The sequence below is a fragment of the Dipteris shenzhenensis genome, chromosome 5 (genome assembly GCF_047967505.1).
Source record: "Dipteris shenzhenensis isolate YYH24624 ecotype China chromosome 5, Dip_SZ_1.0, whole genome shotgun sequence".
NCBI classification, from domain to species: Eukaryota; Viridiplantae; Streptophyta; class Polypodiopsida; order Gleicheniales; family Dipteridaceae; genus Dipteris; species Dipteris shenzhenensis.
Window position 1 is genome coordinate 8,912,633 of NC_141600.1, and position 25,106 is coordinate 8,937,738.

At 54.1% G+C, this 25,106-nt stretch overlaps 1 protein-coding gene across 1 annotated transcript in view; it reads left to right on the forward strand.

Annotated features, from left to right (window-relative positions):
• LOC147901585 (uncharacterized) overlaps window positions 1-25,106 on the forward strand; it is a 292,960-nt gene that overhangs the window by 51,591 nt on the left and 216,263 nt on the right. Inside the window, exon 8 of the mRNA XM_087375176.1 lies at window positions 22,479-22,655. Coding sequence (XP_087231302.1) covers window positions 22,479-22,655 — 177 coding nt within the window. The remainder of the gene's footprint in view (window positions 1-22,478; window positions 22,656-25,106) is intronic.

The window sequence follows — 25,106 nt, forward strand, 5'->3', positions numbered from 1 at the left end:
GCCTGCAACCACCAAAGGAATGCCATGGGGAGTGAACTGCCCTAGCCACCTCTCATCTCTCGGGAAGAGGTGTCTGGTGATCATGGGAATGCTCCAACCTGCAGGAATGGCAGCATCAATCTCCGCTCGTCGAGCCTGGATCCCACGTGCCGTACCTACTGCTGCTGCCAGCTCGCCTGGGCTCAGCTGGCTGTAGACGTCCCTCCAAACCCGGAGCAAGCGTGCGGGCCCACACGCCCAGAGTGCCCAAGGGATATGGGATCTCTCTCCAAGCTGGCGACCTGTATCATCTGTCACCTGGCTGCTCCAGATCAAGGGCTGTCTGTCTATCTCCTCTCGGCAGCTAGGGGGAACCTGGGAGAGGCTGTGTCGCAACTTCCTCCAGACCGAGACGAGGCTACGGAGGAAGGGGAAATGGGGCTGAGTCAGTTGGACAGAAGTGAAGATCCACCGGATAGATGGCTGCCAATCACCCCCTCTCTGGGGGGTACACGTGCTGAGACCATGCTGAAGCAAGAGCTTCCACGTCTGCCCTCCTGGGGTTAGACCGCGGATGACTAACTTGCCAAGTAGTGCCTGACTCTGCAGTTCTGGATCTATGATGCCAAGGCCGCCCTCTGTCTGGGGGAGAATGACCGTCTGCCAGCAGGCGACCCGGGCTTTGGTGGTGCCGGAACCATCTGAGCCAGACCAAAGGAAGTTCCGCACCAGTCTCCTCAGCTGGGCTACACACGATCTCGAGAAACACCAACAAGAGGCCACGTACCAAGCGGTGGCAAGAAGAACCTGGTTGACCACAAGGGCCCTGCCTGCCAAGGATAGCCGAGCCGTGCTCTAGAAGGCTAGCTTCCGTCGTATGGAGGCTAGGACCAATAAGAACTGCTGAGCCGGCGTGATGTCCAGACCTACCTGGAACCCCAGGTAACGTGTCGTCTGTCCTCTAGGGATCCAGCGAAACCCCAAGAAAATACCCCACTGTGAGCTGGCTCCCGGATCCGTAAGAAAACCAACTGACTTATGCCAATTGATTTTTGCCTCAGCGGCTAGGCAAAAAACCTCTAAGGACAGTCTCACTCGCTCCAGTGACTCGATATCATCCTGCACATATAGGGCTGTGTCATCTGCATACTCCGAGTCCAGAAGTTCTGCATCGTCTCGAATAGGGAGGCGCATCCCGCGAAGACCAGTGGTACGGGCTCGTAGGAAGTGAGTCATGGCCTCCACAAAAAATAGGAAGAGGTAGGGCGCAAGCGGGCAGCCTTGACGCACCGAGTGCTCGAGGGTGAATCTCTCCCCCATCCTGCCGCTGATGATAACCCGACTGGAGGCCGACCTGTAGAGGCTAGCAATACCTCTGATCCACTCGTCTGGGAAACCAAACCGAGTGAGTGTACCTTCCAAGAAGGACCAGTCTACCCTGTCATACGCCTTCTCAAAGTCAAGAAGGAGTATGGCAAGGTGCTGGCCACTGTGCTGGGCCCACTCCGTCGCCTCTGAGAAAGTGAAAATGTTGTCCAAAATGCTGCGATCTTGGACAAAACCAGTCTGGGTGTCATGGATCAAGTCATGTAGCAGGGGGCGGATGCGACTACTGATCATCTTGGCGAGGATTTTGTAGGCAGTCGGGAGGAGGGTGATAGGGCGCCACTGTCTGATCTCTTGACGGTCCCCCCCTTTGGGGATGAGGCAAATCAAGCCTGTCTTAAGGCTCTCTGGCATCTGTCCGCTGGAGAAGATATGCTGGAAGGCTGCGAGCAAGGGCTGGTGGACCTGCTCCCAGAAGGTGGTGAAGAAAGCTCTAGAGAGCCCATCCTCACCTAGGCATTTCTGCCCATCAATAGCACTCACCGCATCCTGCATCTCTGCCATGGTGAAAGGGGCGAGAAGGGAATCACTCATGCTAGGCTGCACGAGCAACGGTGCATACCTCCACACCTCCTCCCTGCAACGGCGGCGAGGGTCTAGGGGCTCCTGCTGGAACAGGGATCTGTAGAAATCTGTCGCCAAGTCTCGGACCTCGTCTGGATCTGTCCTAACACTACCATCCTGCGCTCTAAGAGATCGGAGCTGTTCCCTTGCTGACCTCTGGCCATGAGTCCTGAAGAACTCTCTGCACATCCTGTCGCCTTTCCTAGCCCAGAAGGACTTGGAAGCATGAAACGAGAACTCTGAGCGTCGCTGGGTGATCTCCTCTAGCATGGCTCGGGCTCTAACCTCCTGCCGTTTGAGCTCCTCAGAGCCTGGAGAAGACTGTTGCATCCGCTGTATCGAGGCGAGATCTCGTCTGAGATCCCTCTCCTTCGCCCACCACTACTGCCTGATCTGAATCGCCTCCTGCTGACAGATGAGACTAGACTCGACATGCGCCTGAGCTACCTATGCTGCCATATCCCCCATGGGGTCCCAATCCTGCTCCCACAAGTCCACTATCTTGCTGTGAACCGCTGCTCTGGAGTAGATGGAGTCTGGGATCTGGCATGAGCATGGAGGTGAGGAGTGAGAGGCTGAGTCCAAGACTAGGATGACTGGGGCATGGTCAGAGAGTGTCGTCCCTGGAACCACTCCTGACTCTCCACCTCTGCCAAGCGCCCAATCGCTGACATAGAAACGGTCCAACCGCTCCAGAAGTCTGCCTCCCTCCCTCCTATAACCCCAAGAGAAGTCCAGACTCCCTGTCCATCTGCAAAAGGAAGGCTCCCTCCAGCTGTCCCAACTTCCCACTGCGAACAAGAAGGAGTCCCAATCTGCCTGCTCCGCCTGAGCTATACCGAGGAACTCTGGGCCCCGTTCCTGCTGATCCTCTAAGGTCTCAAGGTTATTGAAGTCCCCTCCTACAATCCAAGAATCCATCTCTGGCAATAAGTCTGTCAAAGAGCTCCAAAAAGCGGCTCTCCGTCTGAGGTCGGTCGGGGCATAGATATTGAGGATGCCGATACGGGATCCCTCAATATTCAAGCCCACCCAAAGCGCTCGTCCTGGGATCAGGGTGCCAAAACCACACACATGCTGAACTAGAGAAGCGTCGATGGAGGTACAGACACCCCCGCTCCTCCCCTGCTCGCCAATCGAAGGTTCCCAGTAGGTGTGGGAGCGTCCTGTGAGGACCTTCCCACAATTACTGGTCTGAGAAGTCGAAAGCTTGTGTTCCTGCAATAGGAGCACATCTACCCTTCCCACCAAGGCTGGCTGGAGCTCCTGTCTAAGCACCATCTTCCTGGGGCCGCGGGTTCCTGATGAGTGGAACCCGTTGACGTTCCAAGAGATAATGCGTATACTCATAAAGAGGGGAGATGGGCCACAAACAGCTGTCTGCTTGCGGTCGATGTCGAGGTGGTCGGAGGATGTCCAATGTGCAGACGAAGGCGCTTCTGTGAGGGTTTCGAAGGAGAGGCCGGATCATCGGACCCATCCTCTAAAACCTTCAACAGAGGGGAGAGGCCCTTCGTCCCATGGTGGTAAGCTCTCTCTAACCAACTCGACGCCTCTGCCAGGGAAATACTGTAGAAGCCCGCTACCTCTGAGGTCCTCCATGGGCAGAGCCCTTCCGCGTAGACCCACTCCAGAGGCGGCCGAATAATGACCAAAAGGCGGAATCGTTTGGCGCTGTGGCGCCATCTCAGACGAACGTCACCCTCCTTCCACTGCTCCTGAAGAAGCTCCACTACTCTGCTACCGATCCAGTCCTGCACCTGCTCCTGGGACTGATCTCAAATCGTCTCCCAAACATTTTCATTCGTCCATTGCTCATTCCCGTCACTGGTGATAGTGAAGGAATAGCTAGGACCATCGTGGGGAGCAAGGACGGACACCTTACCCTCCGCCCCCTTACGGAGGAAGAAGATACTGATGTCTAGGCATGTAGGGAAGGAGCCAATACCCACTGCATCCAAATAATCCCAAGGTCTTGCTCGGTAAAACTCCAAAGGTAGAGCTCTAGGAGTAGCCCTTGGGTGTGGGGACGAGGATGAGGAGTCTGAACTAGAGAGAGGGGTGCTGGCTGTCGAACAAGCTGGAGTGGTGCTGGCCATCTGCGGGGAAGGGCCTTTCCCCTCCGTCGGGCCAGGAGGGATAGGCGCGGGGGAGGTCTGTGCTAGCTTCGGGGCCGCAGGTGGCGCAGGCGGAGAGGGGGGTTCCCTCTAGATCATGCTCGAGGGAGAGAGGGGAGCAGAAACCACCGGTGCTGGGGGGGATCCTGGAGGGGGTGGAGGTAGGGGGACCGAGGAGGAGGGGGGGGGGGAGGGAGGGCGGGGTGAAGGATGAGGGGGAGGCTGGCTGATCTTCTCCTTCCCTTTCTCTTTCCCCTTACTGGGCTACTGCTGATTGATGACCACCAGGGGGGGCTGTTGCTGTAGATGGGAAGGCTTTTTTGGTCCTGCTTTGTTTCCTTTCCGTTTTCTTTTGACCTCAGTCCAGCCTTCCCCTTCAGGAGGGGGTGTGGATGCTTGGCGGGGGGATCCTGAGTTGCCTGGATGGGGGCCTTCTGAGGTTCTGTCCTCGTGAAGCGAGGGCAGGAGCGCGCCTGGTGCCCGAAGCTGTGGCATCTCAGACACTGATCTGGGCGACCAGTGACCATAATGCGCTGCGTCACCACACCTGTGTCCGTCTCAATCTCGAACTCCGAGGGGATACTCTGCGGATCTAGGACTGCCACTTTGACACGTGGCACCCCTTGGGCTGCCGCCGCATCAACGAAGGTGTCCTGCATGGGCCAGCCAAAGTGCGCCCCTAGGTCCTTGATGATCGGGCGAAGCTCGGTTGCGAGACCTGGGAAAATGAGGGTAGTTGGATGGCGAGGAATGCGGAAGCGGGCATCGAAGTCCGCTACACTGAAACCCCTATACCATGGGACCATAAGGATGATCTTCCCACCCACAGAAGTAGGGAATCGTCTGACCATATCGCTCGCAGCCTATGCTGAGGAGAGCTTGAGCCAGAAGATACTACGTCCCATGAGTGCAACCTCCTCAATGTGGCTGTCCTCAAGGTAGAGGGTGGACTGCAACCAGTCCTTGATGTCCGCTCGTGAAGGGGCGTAGCCAATGACTCTTCCATAAACGAATGTCTGGGAGAAGTCCGTGGCGGCCTGCTTCACCAAGGAGACCTGATGCTCTGTCAGTGTTATGCTTTAGGCTGATGGAGGGGGGGGTCCGTCTGGGCCACCGGTTCCGGGCTCTTGGCCGCCATACCGCACCGACAAACTGCGAACGCTCCAAAGGCCCCCGAATGAGAAGGAAACGGCAGAGACGAAGGAGGGGGGGAGTGGTACGGAGGCGGGGGAGGAAAGAGGGAGGGATGGAGAGGTACGGGGAAGCGGGGGAGGGGAGAGGTGGTGAAGAGGGAGCGGGTGGCGGAGGGGGGAGGAAGGAGGAGAGAGAGGGGGGGGGGCAGCGCAGCGCAGGGCGGGGAGGGGGGTGTGGCAGTGCAGCACGAGAGGGGGCGGGGAGGGGAATGTGGCAGCGCAGCACGAGAGGGGGCGGGGAGGAGAGGTGAGGAAGGAGGGGGAGGGGGGGGGGGCAGCGTTGCGCCTATCCTGAATAAGCATCACAAAGGCTGTACATTTGTTGATGACCAGCAACTCTGTCTAGTATGTCATCCATATGGGGCAATGGATAATAATTGCTTTTTGTCAAAGCATGAAGTGGCTTATAATCTACATATAGTCTCCACTTTCCATCTTTCTTAGGTACTATAACCACCAGGCTGGCCCAATCCGAATGAACAACAGGATAGATTATATCAGCCTTCAAAAGCTTTACCAATTCCTCTCGAAGCACCTCCATTTGTTTTGGGTTGAGCCTTCTCAATTTTATTTTTTTATTTTTCAAGAAAGAGACTTCTATTAAGTAAGAGAAAAAACCCACGAGAGCAAGCTCAAAGCTGAATACATCATGAAATCATGAGGATAAATAAAACCCCCTTAGAGTGAGGTGGAAAACAACCAAGGCTGAGGCTGAAAGTGCCACCTCAACCCTGTAGTAGTCTCAGAGAAGAAAGGAGAATCCTTCCATTCCTTGAAGAAGGAAGCCCTCCTAGTTGAGGCTGCACGGGAGTCTCCCTGCATACTCGTCCATACGGCCATCAAAGTATGTACGGTGTCTATCCAGATACTAGCCAATGTGTGCGAGGGATGAACTTGAGTACCCTCCAAAGCCTCTGTGCATTTGGCTCTCGAGATATGCCAGGATGCTATGCTCGCTAGAATCTCCCAAGAAGTATCCACAGAGGCATGTACAGCTGTAAAAGGAAGGTGTGGTACCACATCCAATGAACAGGACTCAATCTGAAGACGTCGAACCGAAATGGCGCGAGAGGAGTCAAATCTCTCATAGAATACCTGAGGCCCTGTAAGAGAAAGCCAAGCCACTGAGCCCCATGTCATAAAGAATAGGGAGTGGGCAAAGTGACTGAAAATCCTGACTACCTCCATCCAAATCATCCTCGCCTGTCTGCAATCCCATAAGCAATGCTGAATAGTCTCCGAAGTAGAGAGGCAACGAGGTCAAGTAGGGTCGGCTCCGAACCTGGATCTCCAAAGGTTCACTGCAATCCCACCATGGATAGAGAGCCAAAAGAAGATAGTGATCTTCCTATTCCTGTGGGATTTCCAGAGTCTCCTCCAGAAGCACCTCTGCGGATCCGCAGTGATATCAAATGTCTCCCAATGAGGAACTCTGGAAGGCCTCCAACCTCTATTACTGAGCTGAAGTCTCTTGGCATTACTGACCGTGTAACAAAAGAAGGGGATGCTCTTCTCTCGATGCCCTGCGTCAATCCACTCCCATTCTCCGGGGTCCCACTGCAAATACCTGATGGGAACTCGCCCATAGAGCCAAAGCCTCCAAGACCTGGTGGAGAGTAGCCGGGGGTTTGGGTCTAGGAACCACTCTGAATCTGATCCCTGCACCAAAAGATCTACAACCCTAATAGGCTGAAAAGCAGACTTAAGCAAGATGTCCTCTGTGGACTTGAGCAATCTGCTACCATCCTGCACACTAAAAACTAAAGCATCCTCCTCTGCATCTCGAAAGGCCAAAACCTGAAGCGGAACACCGCCTCTCGTAAAAGTACCTGTCCAAGTGGAGCAAGTGAGTGGCATATCATCTGTGTCTACCCAAACCTCTGGAAGGGCTGCCTCAATCTGCAAGATCCTCCCTGCACTCCCTCTCAGATGTCCTATCAACCTTGATTTGGTCTCCTCTGGAAGCCTGCGGAAAGCTTTCCAAGATCCCATAGATGATGCAGGTCCCCTCTCCCACCTGGACCACTTTATGTAGAGTGAGGCACCCAGTGGTCTGCCATGATCATCTAAAATACTGTCATTCCACATGATCGGTTGCCTATCAATCTCTTCACGAGAGGAAGGAGGAATCCTCCGAAGAGTGCCCATGAAACTGGCCCAAGCTTTCAGAATGGCAACCATGAGAAGGGATGAAGATGATCTGAGGTGTGCTGTGGTGAAGATCCACCTAATACTGCTCATCCAGTCTCCTCCTGAAGAAGGTGTGCACCTCTGTATGCTACTAATAAGAAAGTCCTTGCACGGTTCTTGCCCTGGCATAAGTCCCCGCACCACCATCTTGCATAGTAAAGCTCTGCACTATAAATCTGGATCAATAATATTGAGACCCCCTTCTTGTGTAGGGAGGATGAGGGTCTCCCACGCCACCCTGGCTAAGGCATCTGCTGTGCCATCAAGCCCACTTCAAAGAAAGTTTCTGATCGGTCTCCTGAGCTGAATGATGCAGTCCTTAGAACAGCACTAGCATGAACAAACAAACCAGGCCGTGGCCAAGAGGACCTGGTTGACCACCACAACTCTAGAGGCAAGATCCAGCTTGGCTGAGCTCCAAAAAAGGAGCTTCCTCCTGATGCTCTCCAACATGGGAGCAAACTGCTGCGTGGAAGAAATATCCAAGCCGACCTGGCAGGCACACCCCTCTGAACCCAAGTGAATCCTATGTCAGCCCCCAAACTGGAGTGTCCTCATCACTGATCCAAAAGCCATTGGATTTATGCCAATTTATCTGCGCCCCTGCCGCCAAGCAAAATAAATCCAATGCTATCTTGAAAGAAGTGAGCGTCTGTGGAGTGGCATCCAAGTAAACTGCTGTGTCATCTGCCAACTCACTGTCAAGTAGCTCCTCTTCCCTTCTGATGGGAAGTCTCAGCCCAAAGATGTCAGCTTGAGATCTAACATAGATACTCATAGCTTCGGCCATGAACAAAAAAAGGAAAGGAGCAAGGGGGCATCCCTAACGGACTGATCTCGAAATCTGAAATCTCTCACCCCTTACCCCACCAATAAGTACCTGGCTGTGGGCTGATCTGTACAAAGAGGAAACACCTCTGATCCAAGCATCACTAAAGCCAAAACGTAGAAGGGTGCCCTCCAAAAAACCCCAATCTACTATGTCGTAAGCTTTCTCAAAATCCAAAAGTAGAATGGCTAGATTCTGGCCACTCTGCATGGCCCACTCTGAAGCTTCCCAGAAAGAGAAAATGTTATAAAAAATGCTTCTGCCATGCACAAATCCCGTCTGAGTGTCATGAATAAGATCAGGGAGAAGGGGTTGCAATTGGAGGCTGATTGCCTTAGCCAGAATCTTGTAACAAGTCCCCAGAAGTGTGATAGGCCTCCACTGGGACACTAGATTTCTGCAACCTCCTTTCGGGATAAGGTGGATGAGACCCTCTATAAGTGACCCAGGCATCTCGCCAGAGTCCCAAATGGCCTGCAGGGCTGAAGTAATGTAGTCTCCAATCATATCCCAAAATGCAATGAAAAAAGAAGGGGTGAGGCCATCCGAACCTGGGCACTTGCCCTTGTGAAGGGTTGAAAGTGCAATCCTGAACTCTGTGTTGGTGAAAGGTGCATCGAGCAAAACATGCATATCCGGATTCACCAACAAAGGGATGCTCTGCCAAATAGCCTGTCTAGCATCCTCTCTATCCTGTGTCTCCGGATCAGCAGTAAGAGGGCATAAAAATCTGAAGCTATGCGTAAGACATCATCAGGCTCTGTCTGTAAAACCCCATGTGAGTCAATAAGCTGGGATACACTCTCTCTACTATGTCTAGGGCCGAGAGTAGAGAAAAAGTGTTTGTTGACTCTACCACCCATCTGAATCCAGAAGGACTCCCATGCATGAAAGGCATACTCTGCTCTCTGATCAAGCAATATCTGCTGATGAGCCCTTGCTGCAGCAAGGCGCTCCTGAATCCAAGCATCTAAAGGCCGTTTCTGCTCTTCCCTCTGCAAAGCTGCCAACTACTGGCGAACACCAATCTCACGTCTGAGAATATCTCGTCTCCTGGTACAAGCAACTAAGAGGTAGAAGTCGCTAATACCAAAAAGGGCAGCAGCTACATGTGATGGATATGGCTGCCCACCTTGGACATGAGAAACCCATATCTGCAGGGCTGCCTCTGTAAGGTCCTCCTCTGTGTACAAGGCATCTGGAATCCTGATGCTGACAGACCGGCCTCTCAAGTGAGGCTCTGAGATAGCCAGCACAACAGAAAAGTGGTCTGAAGTGGAAACCCTAGCAGCAATGCATATCGATCCACCTCTGTCTAGTGCCCAATCATCTACATAGAATCTGTCAATGCGTGCATGAATAGGCATCTGTTGCCTCCTGTTCGACCAAGAGAACAGGAGGGACTGTGGCTGAATAAGAAAGGCGTCGTCCAACCAAGTATCTTCGCCACAGAAGTGAAAAAGGAAGGCATCCCAAGCTGCTCTCTCCAAAGAGTGAAGTCCTCCTTCTCTACCCCCTTTTTTGTCTGACGGTAACTCAACAATATTAAAGTCACCTCCAATCACCCATGAATCCGCAATGGGGGCCCAGGAGAGCAAATCCTTCCACATAAGGACACGTTCCCCTCTAATGTTGGAGGCATACAGGTTAAGGAAACCAACCTTACGCCCTCCAATCAAAAGAATAATCCATTGAGCTCTAGAGGGAATAATGACTCCGTGTCCAACAACTAAGGGGAGAACCGACTGCGAAACTGAAATAGAAGTGCCCCCCCTGGTGCCCAAGGTAGGCGACCAAAAAGTATGGCCAGAAAGCAACTTGCCTGACTTGGCACAATCTCTAGAATCCAGTTTGTGCTCTTGAATAAATAAGATATCAATGGAACCCCCAGTAACACGTGGATGAAGCTGATCCCGGATCAGTTGTCTACGGTGGCGATGTGGGATGCCACCTAGGCCCTGTATGTTCCAACTAATAATCCTCATCGACGGGAGGATGTAGAGTGGAACACCTTACCCGACCTAGTGGCGGAAACAAACCCCTCAACAGGGGAAGACCTCCTGCTTGAGGAGCGAGGAATGGAACCAAGTGGCGGAAAATCAACAGGGGAAAGAACCCTGCCACCTAAAGAAGAAGTCCTGTCAACTAGAAACCCAATCACTGGCTCACCAAAAGTAGAGGGCACAAACTCCTCCTCTGGGAAATCTGAATCATCTGCCAGGGCTGAAAGTGAGTTCCTGTGAAGCAAGCCAGACACCGGAGTGCGAAGGATCCCTTCTGAGGGAAGAGGATCAATAGTGTAAACCATCCCCTTCCCCCTATCCAAGGGAGGAAGTGAGGACTACTCTCAATCCTGTGTCTGCCCAGCCGCGGAGACCTCTACTGCCTCAAGGAGAGTGTCTGGCACCGCTGGTTCTAGGGAAGAAGCTGCAACCGGGGAGGAGGTCGAAGCTTCAGTGTCTCGGACTGTGCGAGGTGAGACTGGAGGGACAGCTCGAGGTGAAGCAGAGTCCACTAGTGTACCCTCGTGAACTGAAGGAGGGACCTGCACACGAACCGGAACCCATTGGAATGCGTCGCGTGCCCCTAAGGTAGGAGGAGGTCGAGGAGCAGGTAATGGACCTATACGACCCCCCTGTCGAGGCCGAGGAGCAGGTGCTGGACCTGTACCACCACCATCCTGAGGAGGACCGCCATGCGGAGGTCGAGGAGGAGGTGCTGGAACTGTACCACCCCTCTATCGAGGCCAAGGAGCAAGTGCTGGACTTGTACCACCCCCGTGTTGAAGCCGTGGGACGGTAGTTGTACCAAAGGGCTTCTTGGGCCTTTTCTTCTTCCTGGGGCAATCCCTGGCAAAGTGTCCAATGGTCCTGCATATCTTGCACTAATCCTGTCTGCCTGAAATCTCTACTCTCTGGCAAAAAAAGGAACCATCCGGGCGCTGGATCATAACATGGTCCATCTTGAGGTTAGGATCCTTACAGAGGACCCTCACTCTAGGTACCCAATCAGCCTTGGTTGCCTCTGCTACAGTCAATGGCAACCCAGGGAGGGGTGGGATCTCAGCAACCATGCCAAAATGCTCCCCAATAACAGAAAGAAGTTGATGGTAAACCTGGGGAAGCCTGGGAAATCTGATGAAGAGCGAAAAGATTTTCTTATCTGCCTCCACTGGGTCGAAACCAATATCAAAGGAGTCAAAGAAGATCTTCTCGTGTCCCAGGTGTAAAAACTCAGCTTTGAGCACAGTGCTCGCAGCCTCTGGAGTGTCAAAAACAACTTGGAAAAAACCTCGTCCCAGAAGACGAACATCTAACAATTGTGGAGTGAGGTCTGGGGGGAGAGCCGCAAGCATCCAGTCTCTGGCTTGGGATCTGAAGGGGTGAGACCCGAAGATGCGTGCTAGCAATGTGGTAGAGCATTCAATCTCTACATCCTTCTTGAGCTGTTGCAACTCGTCTTTAGAAAAAGTAATAGTTTTCGTGGCTATTGGAGGTGGAGTAGGATTGGCTGACGGAATATCCATCGCCAATCGAGGTGAGGAGGCTGACTCTAACAATTTTGGGGGCTCCTTCCACTCCAAAAAATGCTGCGGGAGAATGAGGAAGGAAAAATACGGGGGTAGGGGGGTAGAGAACAGGGATAGGAGGTGAGGAGGGAGCAGGGGTAGGGGGCGAGAGGGGAGGGGTAGAGGGAAGAGGCTGAGAGGCTGAAGGGGAGGGGGCGGGCTGAGAGGGAGGGAGTGCGCAGGCTAGGGAGAGGAGAGGGAGAGGAAGGAGAGGCAGGGAGGGGGCAGGCTGTGAAGCAGGGAGGGGGCGGGCTGAGAGGAGAGGGAGAGGAGGGAGAGGAGAGGGAGGGAGGGGGCGGCGGCGCAGGCTGAGAGGGAGAGGAGAGGGAGAGGAAGGAGAGGCAGGGAGGGGGTGGGCTGAGAGGCAGGGAGGGGGCGGGCTGAGAGGAAGGGAGGGGGCGGCGCAGGCTGAGAGTCAAGTAGCCCTCCCAGTGCAGCATAGATCCTTCCAGCAAGCATCCCATCGATCCAGTCCACCCTTTTTCTAGAATTCATGCTTTAATCTCCTCGACCACCTAACTACTCTACCCCCCATGAATACATGGTTGAATTCAACCCAGATTTAATTACATAACTTCTTCCAACTCGTCTGATTTTTCAGATTCTGATCAGATGCCGAAGCATACAGGGCTCCCCCTCTTCCCCTGGACTCCATAATGAAGAGGATTTATAACCCTTCACTCAAAAGCGCCCTTTTACACAAACTAATATTTAGTGTAACTGTGGTTTCGCAGAGGAGTCTTAGAGGTACTACATTTGGGATGACCCGCCATTGGCATAGGGTGTTTGGAGGAGGGTTTGAGGATTGTCTTCGCTGGGATTTAGGATGAGATGGTGGTGACCTGGGGAGTGGTGGCCTGGGTTATTGATAGAGGACCTTCTTGTGGGTACATTGAGGAGAGTTCATCCTTCAGATTGGTAGGACAGGAGTTGATGTTCATTCATATTTCAGACTTCATAGAGACGGTATGGACACCTAGACACTATCATAGATGGGAGCTAATAGCAAGCATCATTGCCTGGTACATATGATGGACAGCTAGCTGAAGGCAGGCTATAGAGCACAGGCCACATCATCTCCCAGAGACACTTGCCAGCATTTGCTAGATATCATTCATACTCTCAAAATAGATGTGAGACTCCAGGGCGATTCGGATTGCGCTAGGTGCAGGAGGGAGGCTTTTATCAATATATGGCAGCCAAGCCCCTTCCTTCACTTAACAAAGGGTGGTATGACATGGCATTATAAACCACCAGAGTGGCTATTTGTTCAGCCCTCTGTACGTAATCCTTCATAGAGTAGCCAGCCAGGGGGATATCCTTGTGTTTGTATATTGTACCCTTCATTGGGGAGTTGTAGTTTCCTTGGTGTCCATGTCACTAAGGAGTTGTATTCATGGAAGTTTCTTTTTTCTGAAAAAAAAGAAAGAAGAAGAAGCTGCAACAGACAGACTTGGGGCATGTGTGGATAGAGCAGCGAAAATGGATAATGCAGTCTAAGGGGTGTAAGTGTGAGAAGACTTGGCAGCAGCATCAAGTATGACGGGGAAGAAACAGACCCCTATGCATGTAAGGCGGTGCAAGGATGGGGGTATCATGGGGGAGATAGTGGCATTAGGATGATGTTGGAGAAGGCGTCTTGCAGCATGACACGTGGCATGCGTTGCCACAAGACTGAGGAGGGGTAAGTTGCCTCCCTCATGGACACCTCTCAAGACCACATATGATGGTCTGGCAAGCCATATGTGAAACTGCCTCATGGACAATAGTTCAAAGAGATATCCCACATAAAAAGTGGGTAATTGAGGAGGACGCCATATAATGGCTTGAGGAGAGAGGAGGCCTACATCCCTGGATCTATTTTGGGGGATTGGGCTCTCACGTGGGTGGCTAGGCGGTGGGATTGGGACCCCACACGTGGCCCACTGGCGCGTGTCAATTCAATGATTGTTGTCGTTTCATCAAGTATGACTACCCAATCCAAAGAGAACTCATGGTGAGATACTATATATCTTTCAGAAGGGATAAGGACAGAGTATTTCGTGCCATTGAAGAAGATATATCAGAAGAGCTTTATGCAAATCATTAGTGCGGTAAGAGAGGAGAGCTAACATGTTGAATCCTCGAATGGCTGTGGATTTTTTTTTTTGCCGAAAAAACAGTGCTAATTATATTACTTCGAGAACAAGATACAAGAGGTCAGCTTATAGCTGACGGGCTGCGTTCACAAATCGGACACAGCCCTAAAAGGTAGCAGAATAAATCATACTCTCACGGAGGGATAAGACGAGTGTGAATGAACAGCCATCGGGGTGGTGAGTAGTGCCACCGAAGGCCCTGCGTAGTCTGCTCGAAGAAGAGGCCCTGTGTGTCCCAAGCCCGGAGGGAGCGTCTCCGCTTCTCCTGACCGGCCCGGGAGTCTCCCTGAATCTGGTCCCACTGGCCTCTGAGGGTATGGGTAATCTCACTCCAAATCTCCGCCATGATCTGGGCAGTCGATAAGGAGGTGCCACCGAGGATCTGCGCGCAACGCGAGGTCGAGATGTGCCACCCTGTAATGCTGCTAATAATCTCCCAGACTGGCTGCCTCTCCCGAACTCCTGTATCAGCCTCTGCTAGGTGCTGCGGGATACCCTCGAGCGGCCCCCACGTCCCCTGTGTGATAAGGAAAGTGGGGTCCTGCTGGCATGCCTCGAATAAGTGATGAAGACCAGGTGTGGTGCTGCACCAACAGAACGCGCCCCAAGTGATCAATCCTAGCTCTGGTGCTGCGCGAGTAAGAATCCCGAAAGTCCACCTCCACACTTCCTGGGCGCGAGTGCAGCTCCACAGGCAGTGTTTTGGTGACTCCTCATCCGCATGGCAAATCTGGCAGCATCCGTCCTGGCCTATCTGCCTCAACCAGCTCCCCACTGGAAGACCTTTGTGGGCAAGAAGCCACAGGAAGTATGAGATCTTCCGTGGCCGCCAGCTCTCCCACAAGGCCTTCCAGAATGCCTGCAAAAAGAACCTGGAAATACCCTGTGCGTACCAGCTGGGTCGCTGGGTGGGGGGGCGGCTCTGCATCCTCCCGAGAACTCGCCTGCCCAGAGTCGTGCTGTAGGCGAAGAAGGAAGTCGGCCCCTGTCCTGTCACAATCTCTGGCCACCACCACTCTCCTGGGTCCCAATCAAGCTCTGACAAGGCCCGCCCCTCCCACAGCCAAAGACGCCAAAGCTGCATCTGGTCCTGCTCGATGCTAGGGTCGGTACGCCAGACCTTTCCCAAAAGGCCTACGACCCGAACCCTCTGCCATGGGAGTAGGGGGTCGATGAGCGCATCCTCTCTCCTGAGTCGTCCATCCCCAGAAACCGCGAAGAAGGAGATAGAGGAGTCATCCATACGTCCTGCGATCACCAGTGGGATGCCACGGGGGGTGAACTGTCCCAGCCAGCGGGTGTCACCAGGCATGAGGAGCTGAGGCTCAGGTGGAACCAACCAAACAGCTGGGATCGCACCGTCGATCTCCGTGCGTCTCGTCTGGGCTCCACGTGCACCTCCAGCTGCGTCTGCAAGATCAGCCATCTCCAGATGTCTGTACGTATCCCTCCAAACTCGAAGGGACCGGGCTGGCCCCCTCATCGAGCCGTCCCACCTGATATGTGATCTCTCCCCCAACTGAAGGCCCTCGGCATCTCTGACCCGACCGTTCCAGATAAGCGGCTGGTGATCGATCTCCTCCTGACAGCTGGGAGGGGACTGAATGAGACTGAGGCGGAGCCGCCTCCAAACCATGAGGAGGCTACGAACGAGTGGGGAACGGGGCTGAGTGAGCGGGGCGGAAGTGAAGATCCACCTGAGGGACGGTAGCCACTCTCCACCTCGGCGCGGGACACAAGAGCCGACTCCCTGCTGAAGTAACATCTTCCACGTCTGCCCCCCCGGGGTCAAACCGCGGATGACAAGCTTGCCTAACAAGGCCTGACTGTGAAGCTCTGGATCGATGACCCCCAGGCCACCCTCAGCCTGCGGAAGAATGACTGTCTGCCAAGCAACCCTGGCTCTGGTATCTCTAAGACCATCCTCCCCGGACCAAAGGAAGTTCCGAACCAACCTCCTGAGCTGTGCCACGCTGGATCTCGAGAAGCACCAGCAGGAAGCCACATACCAAGCCGTGGCTAGGACGACCTGGTTAACTACCAGGGCACGACCTGCAAGAGAGAGCTTAGCAGTGCTCCAGAAAGCCAGCTTCCATCGGATGGAGTCTAGCACCGGGAGAAACTGCTGAGCTGGCGTGATGTCTAGGCCAACCTGAAAGCCAAGGTATCTAGCTGTCTGTCCCCGTGGAATCCATTTGAAACCCAGAAATCGCCCCCACTGAGAACACGCCCCAGGGTCTGTGAGAAAACCAACTGATTTGTTCTAGTTGATTTTCGTACCAGCGGCCGAGCAGAAGACCTCCAGGGCCATCCGCACCCTCTCTAGCATCCTCTCATCGTCCTGGACATAAAGGGCTGTATCATCTGCGTACTCTGAGTCCAAAAGCTCCGTGTCCTCCCGGAGTGGAAGGCGAACACCCCTGATCCCTGTGGACCTCGCCCGAAGGTAGTAAGTCATGGCCTCGGCGAAGAAGAGAAACAGGTAAGGAGCAAGGGGGCAGCCCTGACGCACTGATCTCTCCAAGCTAAAGCGCTCACCCATCCTGCCTCCAATGATGACCCTGCTAGACGCTGTCCTGTACAAAGCTGAGATACCCTGAATCCAACCTGCCGGGAAACCTAGCTGCTCCAGAGTCCCCTCCAAAAAGGACCAGTCCACGCGATCATAGGCCTTCTCGAAGTCGAGAAGTAGAATGGCAAGGTGTGATCCGTTGTGCTGAGCCCACTCCGCCGCCTCTGAAAAGGTGAAGACATTATCCAGGATACTGCGATCCTGGACAAAGCCTGTCTGAGTGTCATGGATGAGGTCTGGGAGTAGAGGCCGAACTCTGGCACTGATCATCTTGGCGAGGATTTTGTAGGCAGTGGTAAGGAGAGTGATCGGACGCCACTGGCGGATCTCCTGTCTATCTCCTCCCTTCGGGATGAGGCAAATCAGTCCCGAGGAAAGGCTCTCTGGCATCTGACCGCTGCTGAAAATCCCCTGCAGAGCTGCAAGGAGGGGCTGATGGATCTGGTCCCAGAAGGAGGTGAAGAAAGCTCGGGAAAGCCCATCCTCACCTGGGCATTTCTGTCCGTCGATGGCCATCAAGGCCTCCAACATCTCATCCAAGGTGAACGGTGCCAACAACGTCGCCTGCATGCTAGGCTGGACCAGGGATGGAATGTGCCTCCACACCTCCTCACGGGCACGACTAGCACGAGGGGCAAGCGGCTCCTGCTAGAAGAGGGTCCTGTAGAAGTCAGTGGCCAACCCCAGGACCTCCCCCGGATCCGTAACGATGTGACCATCCGCTGTCCTTAGACTCCGAAGCTGATCACCTGCAGCTCTCTGGCCATGCGTCCTGAAGAACTCCCTGCACATCCGGTCACCCTTCCGGGCCCAGAAGGAGAGAGAGGCGTGATAGGAAAACTCTGAGCGACGCTGGAGTGTCTCCTCCAGAAGGGCTCTGGCTCGAAGGGCTTGGATCGAAGCTCCTCCGAGCCCGGGGAAGCCTGCTGGAGTTGCTGAATGGAGGCGAGGTCCCTCCGAAGAGCTCTCTCTCTGCCCCACCAATCCTGTCGAACCTGTAGGGCTGCGAGCTGGCAGATCTGGCTGGACTCCTGCAAAGCCTGCGCAACCGAGTCTGCCAGATCCACGCACTCCCCCCAGTCTCTGTCCCAAAGACTGCAAATACTGCTGCGCACGTCCACCCTCGAGAAAATGGAGTTGGGAATCCTGCATGACCGGGGGGGAAGGGTCTGGGCTGCCGAATCTAATGATAGGAGCACAGGCGCATGGTCGGAAAGTGTCGTCCCTGGAACTATACCCGCCTGACCGCCTCTGCTGATGGCCCAATCACTGACATAAAATCTATCAAGCCTCTCCAGGAGTCTGCCTCCTTCCCTGCGGAAGCCCCATGAGAAGTCTAGGCTCCCGTGCCAACGCCGGAAGGACGGGTCTCTCCAACTGTCCCTCCCTCCTGTCGCGAAGATGAAAGAGTCCCAAGCTGACTGCTCTGCCTGAGCCATACCTGTGAACTCCGGACCTCTGCCCTGCTGGTCCTCCAAGGTCTCCAGATTGTTGAAGTCACCTCCAACAATCCAGGAATCCATGTCTGGAAGAATCCCTGTAAGTGTCCTCCAGAAGGTGGCTCTGCATCGGAGGTCTGTGGGAGCATAAATGTTGAGGATTCCTATTTTGGATCCCTCCAAATCCAGGCCTACCCAAAGGGCCCGGCCTGGGATCAACGTGCCATGACCGAAAACTCCCTGGGCTAACTGCTCGCACACGGAGGTACAGACACCCCCACTCCTCCCCTGTGCGCCGATCGAGGGCTCCCAATAAGTGTAGGAACGTCCAGGGAGAACCTTCCCGCAGCTACGGGAATGAGCCGCAGAAAGCTTGTGCTCCTGGAGCAGAAGTACATCCAAACGACCAATCACTGCAGGCTGAAGTTCCTGTCGCAAAATGAGCTTCCTGGGACCACGGGTGCCAGAAGAGTGAAACCCGTTCACATTCCAGGATACGAGGTGTAGGCTCATGGAGAGGGATGGGAGGCTGCGAACAACTATCTGCTCGCGGTCGAAGTCGATGAAGAAGCAGACATATCGGAATGGAGGCGCTGCCGCTTATGAGAAGGTTTGGAGGGGGAGACGGGGTCGTCCTGCCCGTTCTTCAACACCTTCAGCAAAGGCGAGAGGCCTTTGGTGCCATGAGCAAATGCTTTCTCGAGCCAGCTCGAGATCTCTGAAGTGGTCATCCCATAGAAGGTTCGGAGTTTCTGATGGGACCAAGCTCTGACATCCTGGGGGAGAGGCCATGACAGGGGAGGTCTGAGGATCACAATCAGTCGGAAGCGTTTGGCGGCGCAACGCCACCGCAGGCGCACATCGCCCTCGGACCACTGAGTCTCGAGAAGCTGCCCACCGGACGGGCCTATCCAGGAGCAAACCTGGGCGTGTGTCTGCTCTCTGAGAGCCTCCCAAACCGAGTCGTCTGTCCAGGTCTCGGTGCCATCGCTGAGGAACGTGAAAGCGAAGCTAGGGCCATCCCTAGGGGCCAAGGCGGCAATCTTCCCATCCGCCCCTTTGTGGAGCAGGAAGATACTGATGTCGAGACAAGCCGGGAAGGTCCCAAGGTCGGCCACATCCAAGTAGTCCCAGGGGCCAGATCTGTAAAAGTCTCGAGGAAGCTCTCTCTCCTGAAGCTGAGACCCATCAGAGTCTGCCACTGAGGGGCTAGCGGGCAGGGAAGCCTGCTCCAGTGGTGGTGTAGACTCCGGGTGTCCTGCCAGCGGGGGGGGAGGGGGAGGAGGCTGAGGGGTAGGCGACTCGGACTCCACGAAGGCGACTAGTGGAGGAGGTGGAGGAGGAGGAGCGGGGGCTGCCCTCGGCTGGGAAGCCGACGGTGCAGCTAACTCTGTAGGAGAGTCGAGGGGGACGGGGGGGGGGGATGGGGATGCATCTGGAACTGGGGCTGAGAGGGAGGAGGAGGAGACTGAGGAAGAGGAGGCGGGGGCTGAAGCTACGGGTCGGGCGAAGGGGGGGGAAACTGGGGAAGGGGCTGGGACTGAGTGGAAAGGGGCGGGGGAGCGGGAGAGAGGGGGATCTGAGGCTGTGAAGGGCGGGCTGCCGTCGAAGAAGAAGCTCTCCCAGGTCCCTGGGGCGGCTGCCTGTCAGGTCTCTGGGGTGCTGCTGCAAGAAGGGTAACCTCTGCCTCCTTGCCTTTATCCGAAATCTTCTTGTTCTTTCCTCTTTTCCTTCTAACCTCGGTCCAACCGCCCACTAACTATGGACCGGACTCCGGCTGCCTCGGCTCCTCCTGACGTGGCTGTCCGGGGGGGGGGGCGGGGGCGGGGGGGGTCGAGACGAGCTGGCGAAACGTGGACAAGCAGCCGCCAAGTGCCCAAAGCCGTGGCACCTCAGGCACTGACCTGGCTGTCCGGTGACTATCATGCTCTGGGTGATGCTGCCGGCATCTGTCACGATCTCGATCACTGCAGGGAAGGGCGGGCTGCCGTCGAAGAAGAAGCTCTCCCAGGTCCCTGGGGCGGCTGCCTGTCAGGTCTCTGGGGTGCTGCTGCAAGAAGGGTAACCTCTGCCTCCTTGCCTTTATCCGAAATCTTCTTGTTCTTTCCTCTTTTCCTTCTAACCTCGGTCCAACCGCCCACTAACTATGGACCGGACTCCGGCTGCCTCGGCTCCTCCTGACGTGGCTGTCCGGGGGGGGGCGGGGGCGGGGGGGGTCGAGACGAGCTGGCGAAACGTGGACAAGCAGCCGCCAAGTGCCCAAAGCCGTGGCACCTCAGGCACTGACCTGGCTGTCCGGTGACTATCATGCTCTGGGTGATGCTGCCGGCATCTGTCACGATCTCGATCACTGCAGGGAGAGTCGCAGGATCTGCCACAGCCACACGGACTCGGGGGGCTCCTGCCGTGGTCACCGCGTCGGCGAAAGTGTCGTGCATAACCCAGCCAAAGTGGGAGCCCAAGTCCTTGACAATCGGCCACAGCTCAGCAGCAAGACCTGGAAAAACTAGTGTCACTGGGTGGCAAGGTATACGGAACCGAACATCAAAATCCGCTGCGCTGAATCCACGGTACCACGGGACTATCATGATAATCTTTCCATCCACCGATGTGGGGGAACCGGCAATCAGGTTGCTCGCAGCTTTCTCATTGGAGAGTTTGAGCCAGAAGATGCCCCTTCCCATAAGGGCCACCTCCTCGATATGGCCATCCTCTAGCAGGAGAGTGGACTGGAGCCAGTCCCTGATGGCTGATCTGGAGGGAGAGTGTCCAATGACTCTACCGTAAACAGAGGTACGGGCAAAGTCAATGGCAACCTCCTGAACACGAGATGATTGTTGCTCTGTCAGGATAACGCGGTAGGCATCTGGAGAGGGAGGGTCCGACTGGGCCTCCGGATCCGGGCAGGGGGCCGCCATACCGCCAAGACTAATTGCAAGCTTCCGATGAGGAAAAGGCTGCCACCCAAAAAGGGGTCGAAGCGGGAGGGTGGAGCCTGGGTGTGGAGAGGACGGATGCGGAGGCGGAAGGTGGAGGCGGGGTGGAGGAGTGGAGCGGAAGGGCGGGCGAGGCGGAGTGAGGGGGCGGGGGGTTCGGGGCGGGGGGCGGGGTGAAGGGTGCGGGGTGCGGGGAAGACGGGGGGCGCGGAAGGGCGGGGGGGGCGGGGTTGGTGTGGCGAGGGGCGGAGAGGTGAAGCGGGGGGCGGGGAGAGCGGAATGGAGGCAGGGGGGGCGGGTGAAGCGAGGGGGGGTCGGGCGGGTGAGGCTGAGCGGCGAGAGGGGGGGGGTGAGGTGAAGCGAGGGGGGGGTTGAGTGAATCGAGGTGAGGTGGAAGGGGGCGGGATGGAAGGGAGCGGAGAGGCGAGGGGCGGCTGAGACGAGGGAGGGGGGGGAGAGTGGAGGCGAGGGGCGGCGATGGAGAGGCGAGGTGGAGGGGAGCGGAGGGACGAGGTGGAGGGGAGCGGAGAGGCGAGAGAGCGGCGAGGGGGGCGAGAGCGGAGGCGAGGGCGCAGCGAGGTGGGCGGCAGGTGAGGGGGAGGGGGGGCGGGGGGCGAGGGCGGAGGGGCAGGGGGTGGGGGTGGTCGAGGCGAGGTAGAGCTAGCGGTGGGGGGGAGGTAGAGCTAGCGGTGGGGGGGGAGGGGAAGCTCGCAGGGGCAGGTACCACGATGAATGAGTTTTAAGGGAATGGCTGTGGATGAGGTGACGCTAGCTGTCCTTTTGTTTCTTCTGTTCTTGGTGGAGCCTTGTGACCATTTTCTTCTCTGTTCTGTAAATTAGTACTATATCGAAACATTGTGTGTTAATTAAAGCAATGTAATATTTTCTTCCATAGTCCTATGAGCTAGCTATGTGCACTAACTCTGCCAGTTTTTACAAAATGTGGTAATTTATTCCATTCAAAACAAATTATAGAAGAGGAGGAGGTGGTCTACAAGGCCACAACATTCCAAGTGGTGTCAAATGAAAAAAAGGGGACAACTTCAGGTCCTCATGAATGAATCAATCTCTCTTGCACCCCTGCAGAGGACACAGGACATCTTTCCCAATGACTCTTGATGGTGCACAGCACATAACATGCAGATTTTAGCACAATGCTTAACATGCAGATTTTATATATTGCATTTGAAGTATTGCTTGCAATTAGAATATTGATGGGAGCTTGTAATTATACTTTGCAAACCATTTTGTTTGGAATAGCCTTTCCTTTTTTGACAAATCACGAATTTCTCTGTGTTGTTCTTCTGATTCCTCTTGGTCTGCTTTTTCGTGGTGGTGGTCAACTAGATCACTGGCATGAGCTTCCTTTGTTAGAGTAAATAATTTTACTGATCCTGAGGTGGTGGACCTTTAATATAGTTCTTCAACATCTTTTCTTAACACAACTAGACAAATTATCAGCTTATGTGATCGATCTATCATGTGATTTCAAGTCACGATTCTAGACCTGCATTTTCTCCTAAAATTTTACCTTGAATACTTCCTTCTATTATTGCTGCTTGTGCAGTCAAAAAAACGACATATCGAATATTTACTTTATGGTGAGACATTCCAAGGCCAGGATGAGCTTCAACGGATCATAGAGGAAGGATTTCCTTTTGTTTCCCACCAAAGCACACCAGATTTTCAGGCTCCTGTTCTTCTGTCAAATTCTGTGGGCTTAGCTGACATTTGCAGATTGCAGGTAAATGATTGCAGTAAACTTTAATAAGACTGAGTTTTACATGTCGAGAACCTTGTAATCCGAAGAAGGATCTAGAGAGTTTGTGACCTCTTTGAGCATTTGAAAGATGACCCTCAACAGGTTTATTTTGGTGTGTATTTTTGTATATTTGTATCATTTTATTTGCTTGTATTAGCGCAGTTGTCAATGCATTTCTTACAGATGTTTGGAACTCTGTAAGGATGGAATGATATATTTTCCATCAGATGATATTCTATTTTATCATTTCGGACCACGAAAGGAGACCTGAGTACACAAATCTTCAAAGGGCAAGTTCCCTGCGCACCCTCCCTGAAAGCAACAATTCATTCCTTCATAACTGTGATTTTTGCTTTCCTCTATTTCTCATTAAAACCCATACAATAATCTCTTCCTTACCAAACAACCTGTCTGACAATTTGTTTTCTGCCATGTCATAAGCTTCAAACCTGTTAGTCCCCCGATTTTCTTGCAGAATGGACACAATCTAGCATTCCAGAAACTATCTTACAGCTAAGTCAACTATCAAAGCATACTCTCAACTTAGCTAATCATCTAGAATAAATCAAGGGTAAACAAAGGCTTGTTTGCCCGAAAGAATCCATAAACCTATGGCATCTTCAGATGGAACACAATATATAATTCATTCCCAATTTATCGAATTATTAGCAGGAATAGAATCAAAGTGCAACAAAAGAGCCCATAGCCCTGATTTCCTTGTCATCTCTTGAAATTTGCTAGCCACTTTCTCCAAAAGTCAATGGTATCTGAAAATCTCCTTTATCATGCACCCTTCTCCAGAAATGAGTTGAGGAAAGTAACATCTAGCAAGCTCCAGTGTCCGTGTTTCTCCATTGACAACAAGTAGCAACTGCAGCTTTTTTCCATCACTATAGTGGGCGTATCTGATAATAATCACCTGCAAACTGTATAATCAGTCCGATTAATGAAGACACTAAAAATATATCTACTGGTGAAGAGATGACATCCCTTAAATTAAGGTCAAACTGCCTTGCACCACAATCTTCCTGGCACCATTTCCATATTTATGAAAATAACAGTGTGCTATTTCTAAACAAAGAAGCCAATGTGAATCTAAGCCAAGAGCACCTCCATAACATCTTCAATCACAAGAAAATATCAACATGTCTGATTTTCATCAGACTCACTTACCTTGTGGGACTCTGTCCACTTTCATAAGATAAGACAAAATGAATTAAAGTCCACAAAAGTGAACATGGGTCAATTTTACAGTAACACTTTCTTTGCTATCGTACCTAAAATTTGGATAACAAACCACAAACTTGGAGCCAATTTATAGAAAATTAAGATTAAAAAAATTGAATGAAAGCATAGGAATGTCCCTTTCTGCATGTCATGCTCTCACCAAGTGCACATTCCTGCACCTCCGCCCTGCACCCTCCCCTCCGCCCTGCTCCCTCGCCTCTCTGCCCTGCTCCTCTGCCCTGCACCACCCTGCACCCTCCCCTCTGCCCTGCTCCCTCGCCTCTCCGCCCTGCCCCTCCGCCCGGCACCCCCGCCCTGCCCCTCCGCCCTGCTCCCTCACCTCCCTCTCCTGCTCTGCCCCTCCGCTCGGCTCCTTCGCCGCGCTGCCCTCCGCCCTCCTACAACCCCTCCTGCGCTGCCCTACCATGCTGCCCTCCCGCTTTCCCCCTCCCGCTCTGCCCCTCCCGCTCTGCTCCCTCGCCTCCCTCGCTGCCTCTCGCTACCCCTCCCGCTCTACTCCCTCGCTTCCCTTGCTCGCTCGCTACCTCTCGCTGCCCCTCCGCCCCTTGCTCTGCCACTACGTCCCTCGCTGCCCCTCCGCCCTGCTCCCTTGCTGCCCTTGCTCTACCCTCCGCTCTGCCCCTCCCGTGCTGCTCCCGTTTTTCCCCCTCCGCCTGCAGCTCCGCCCTCCTGTAACCGCTCCTTTGCCCGCTGCTGCCTCCCTCATAATGAATGGCAAAGGGGGATGAGGATAGGGGACTAGGCGGGAGGCCCTTCGGTCCAAATTTACATACACGAGGAGATGGGGAAGGGGAACGGTGACAAGGGGAAAACACAAAAGCAACTCAGCCTAGAGGACTTCAACAAACGCAACAACCGGAGCGGTTTGACAGTGGACAGCCGAAGCCCATGCCACTCACCATAGCCTTGACCTCTCTATGGTTACTACCACTATTTCGCCACCACCATCCACCTCATCATCTACGCCACCTCTCTCCTCCCCCTCTCCTGCATCATCATCACAGGTCTCCTCCCCAATAGCCCCATCACTACAATACTTTTCCCTTGTATCCCCTCTACGTCTCAGTCAGCCACCCTTCATCGCCTTGTCCGGCCTCGCTACTCCTACATACCACTCCCCCGCCCAAATTACGCTGTCCCCACCCTCAGTACAACCTCAGCAGCCCACATTCATTCCAACCCCTC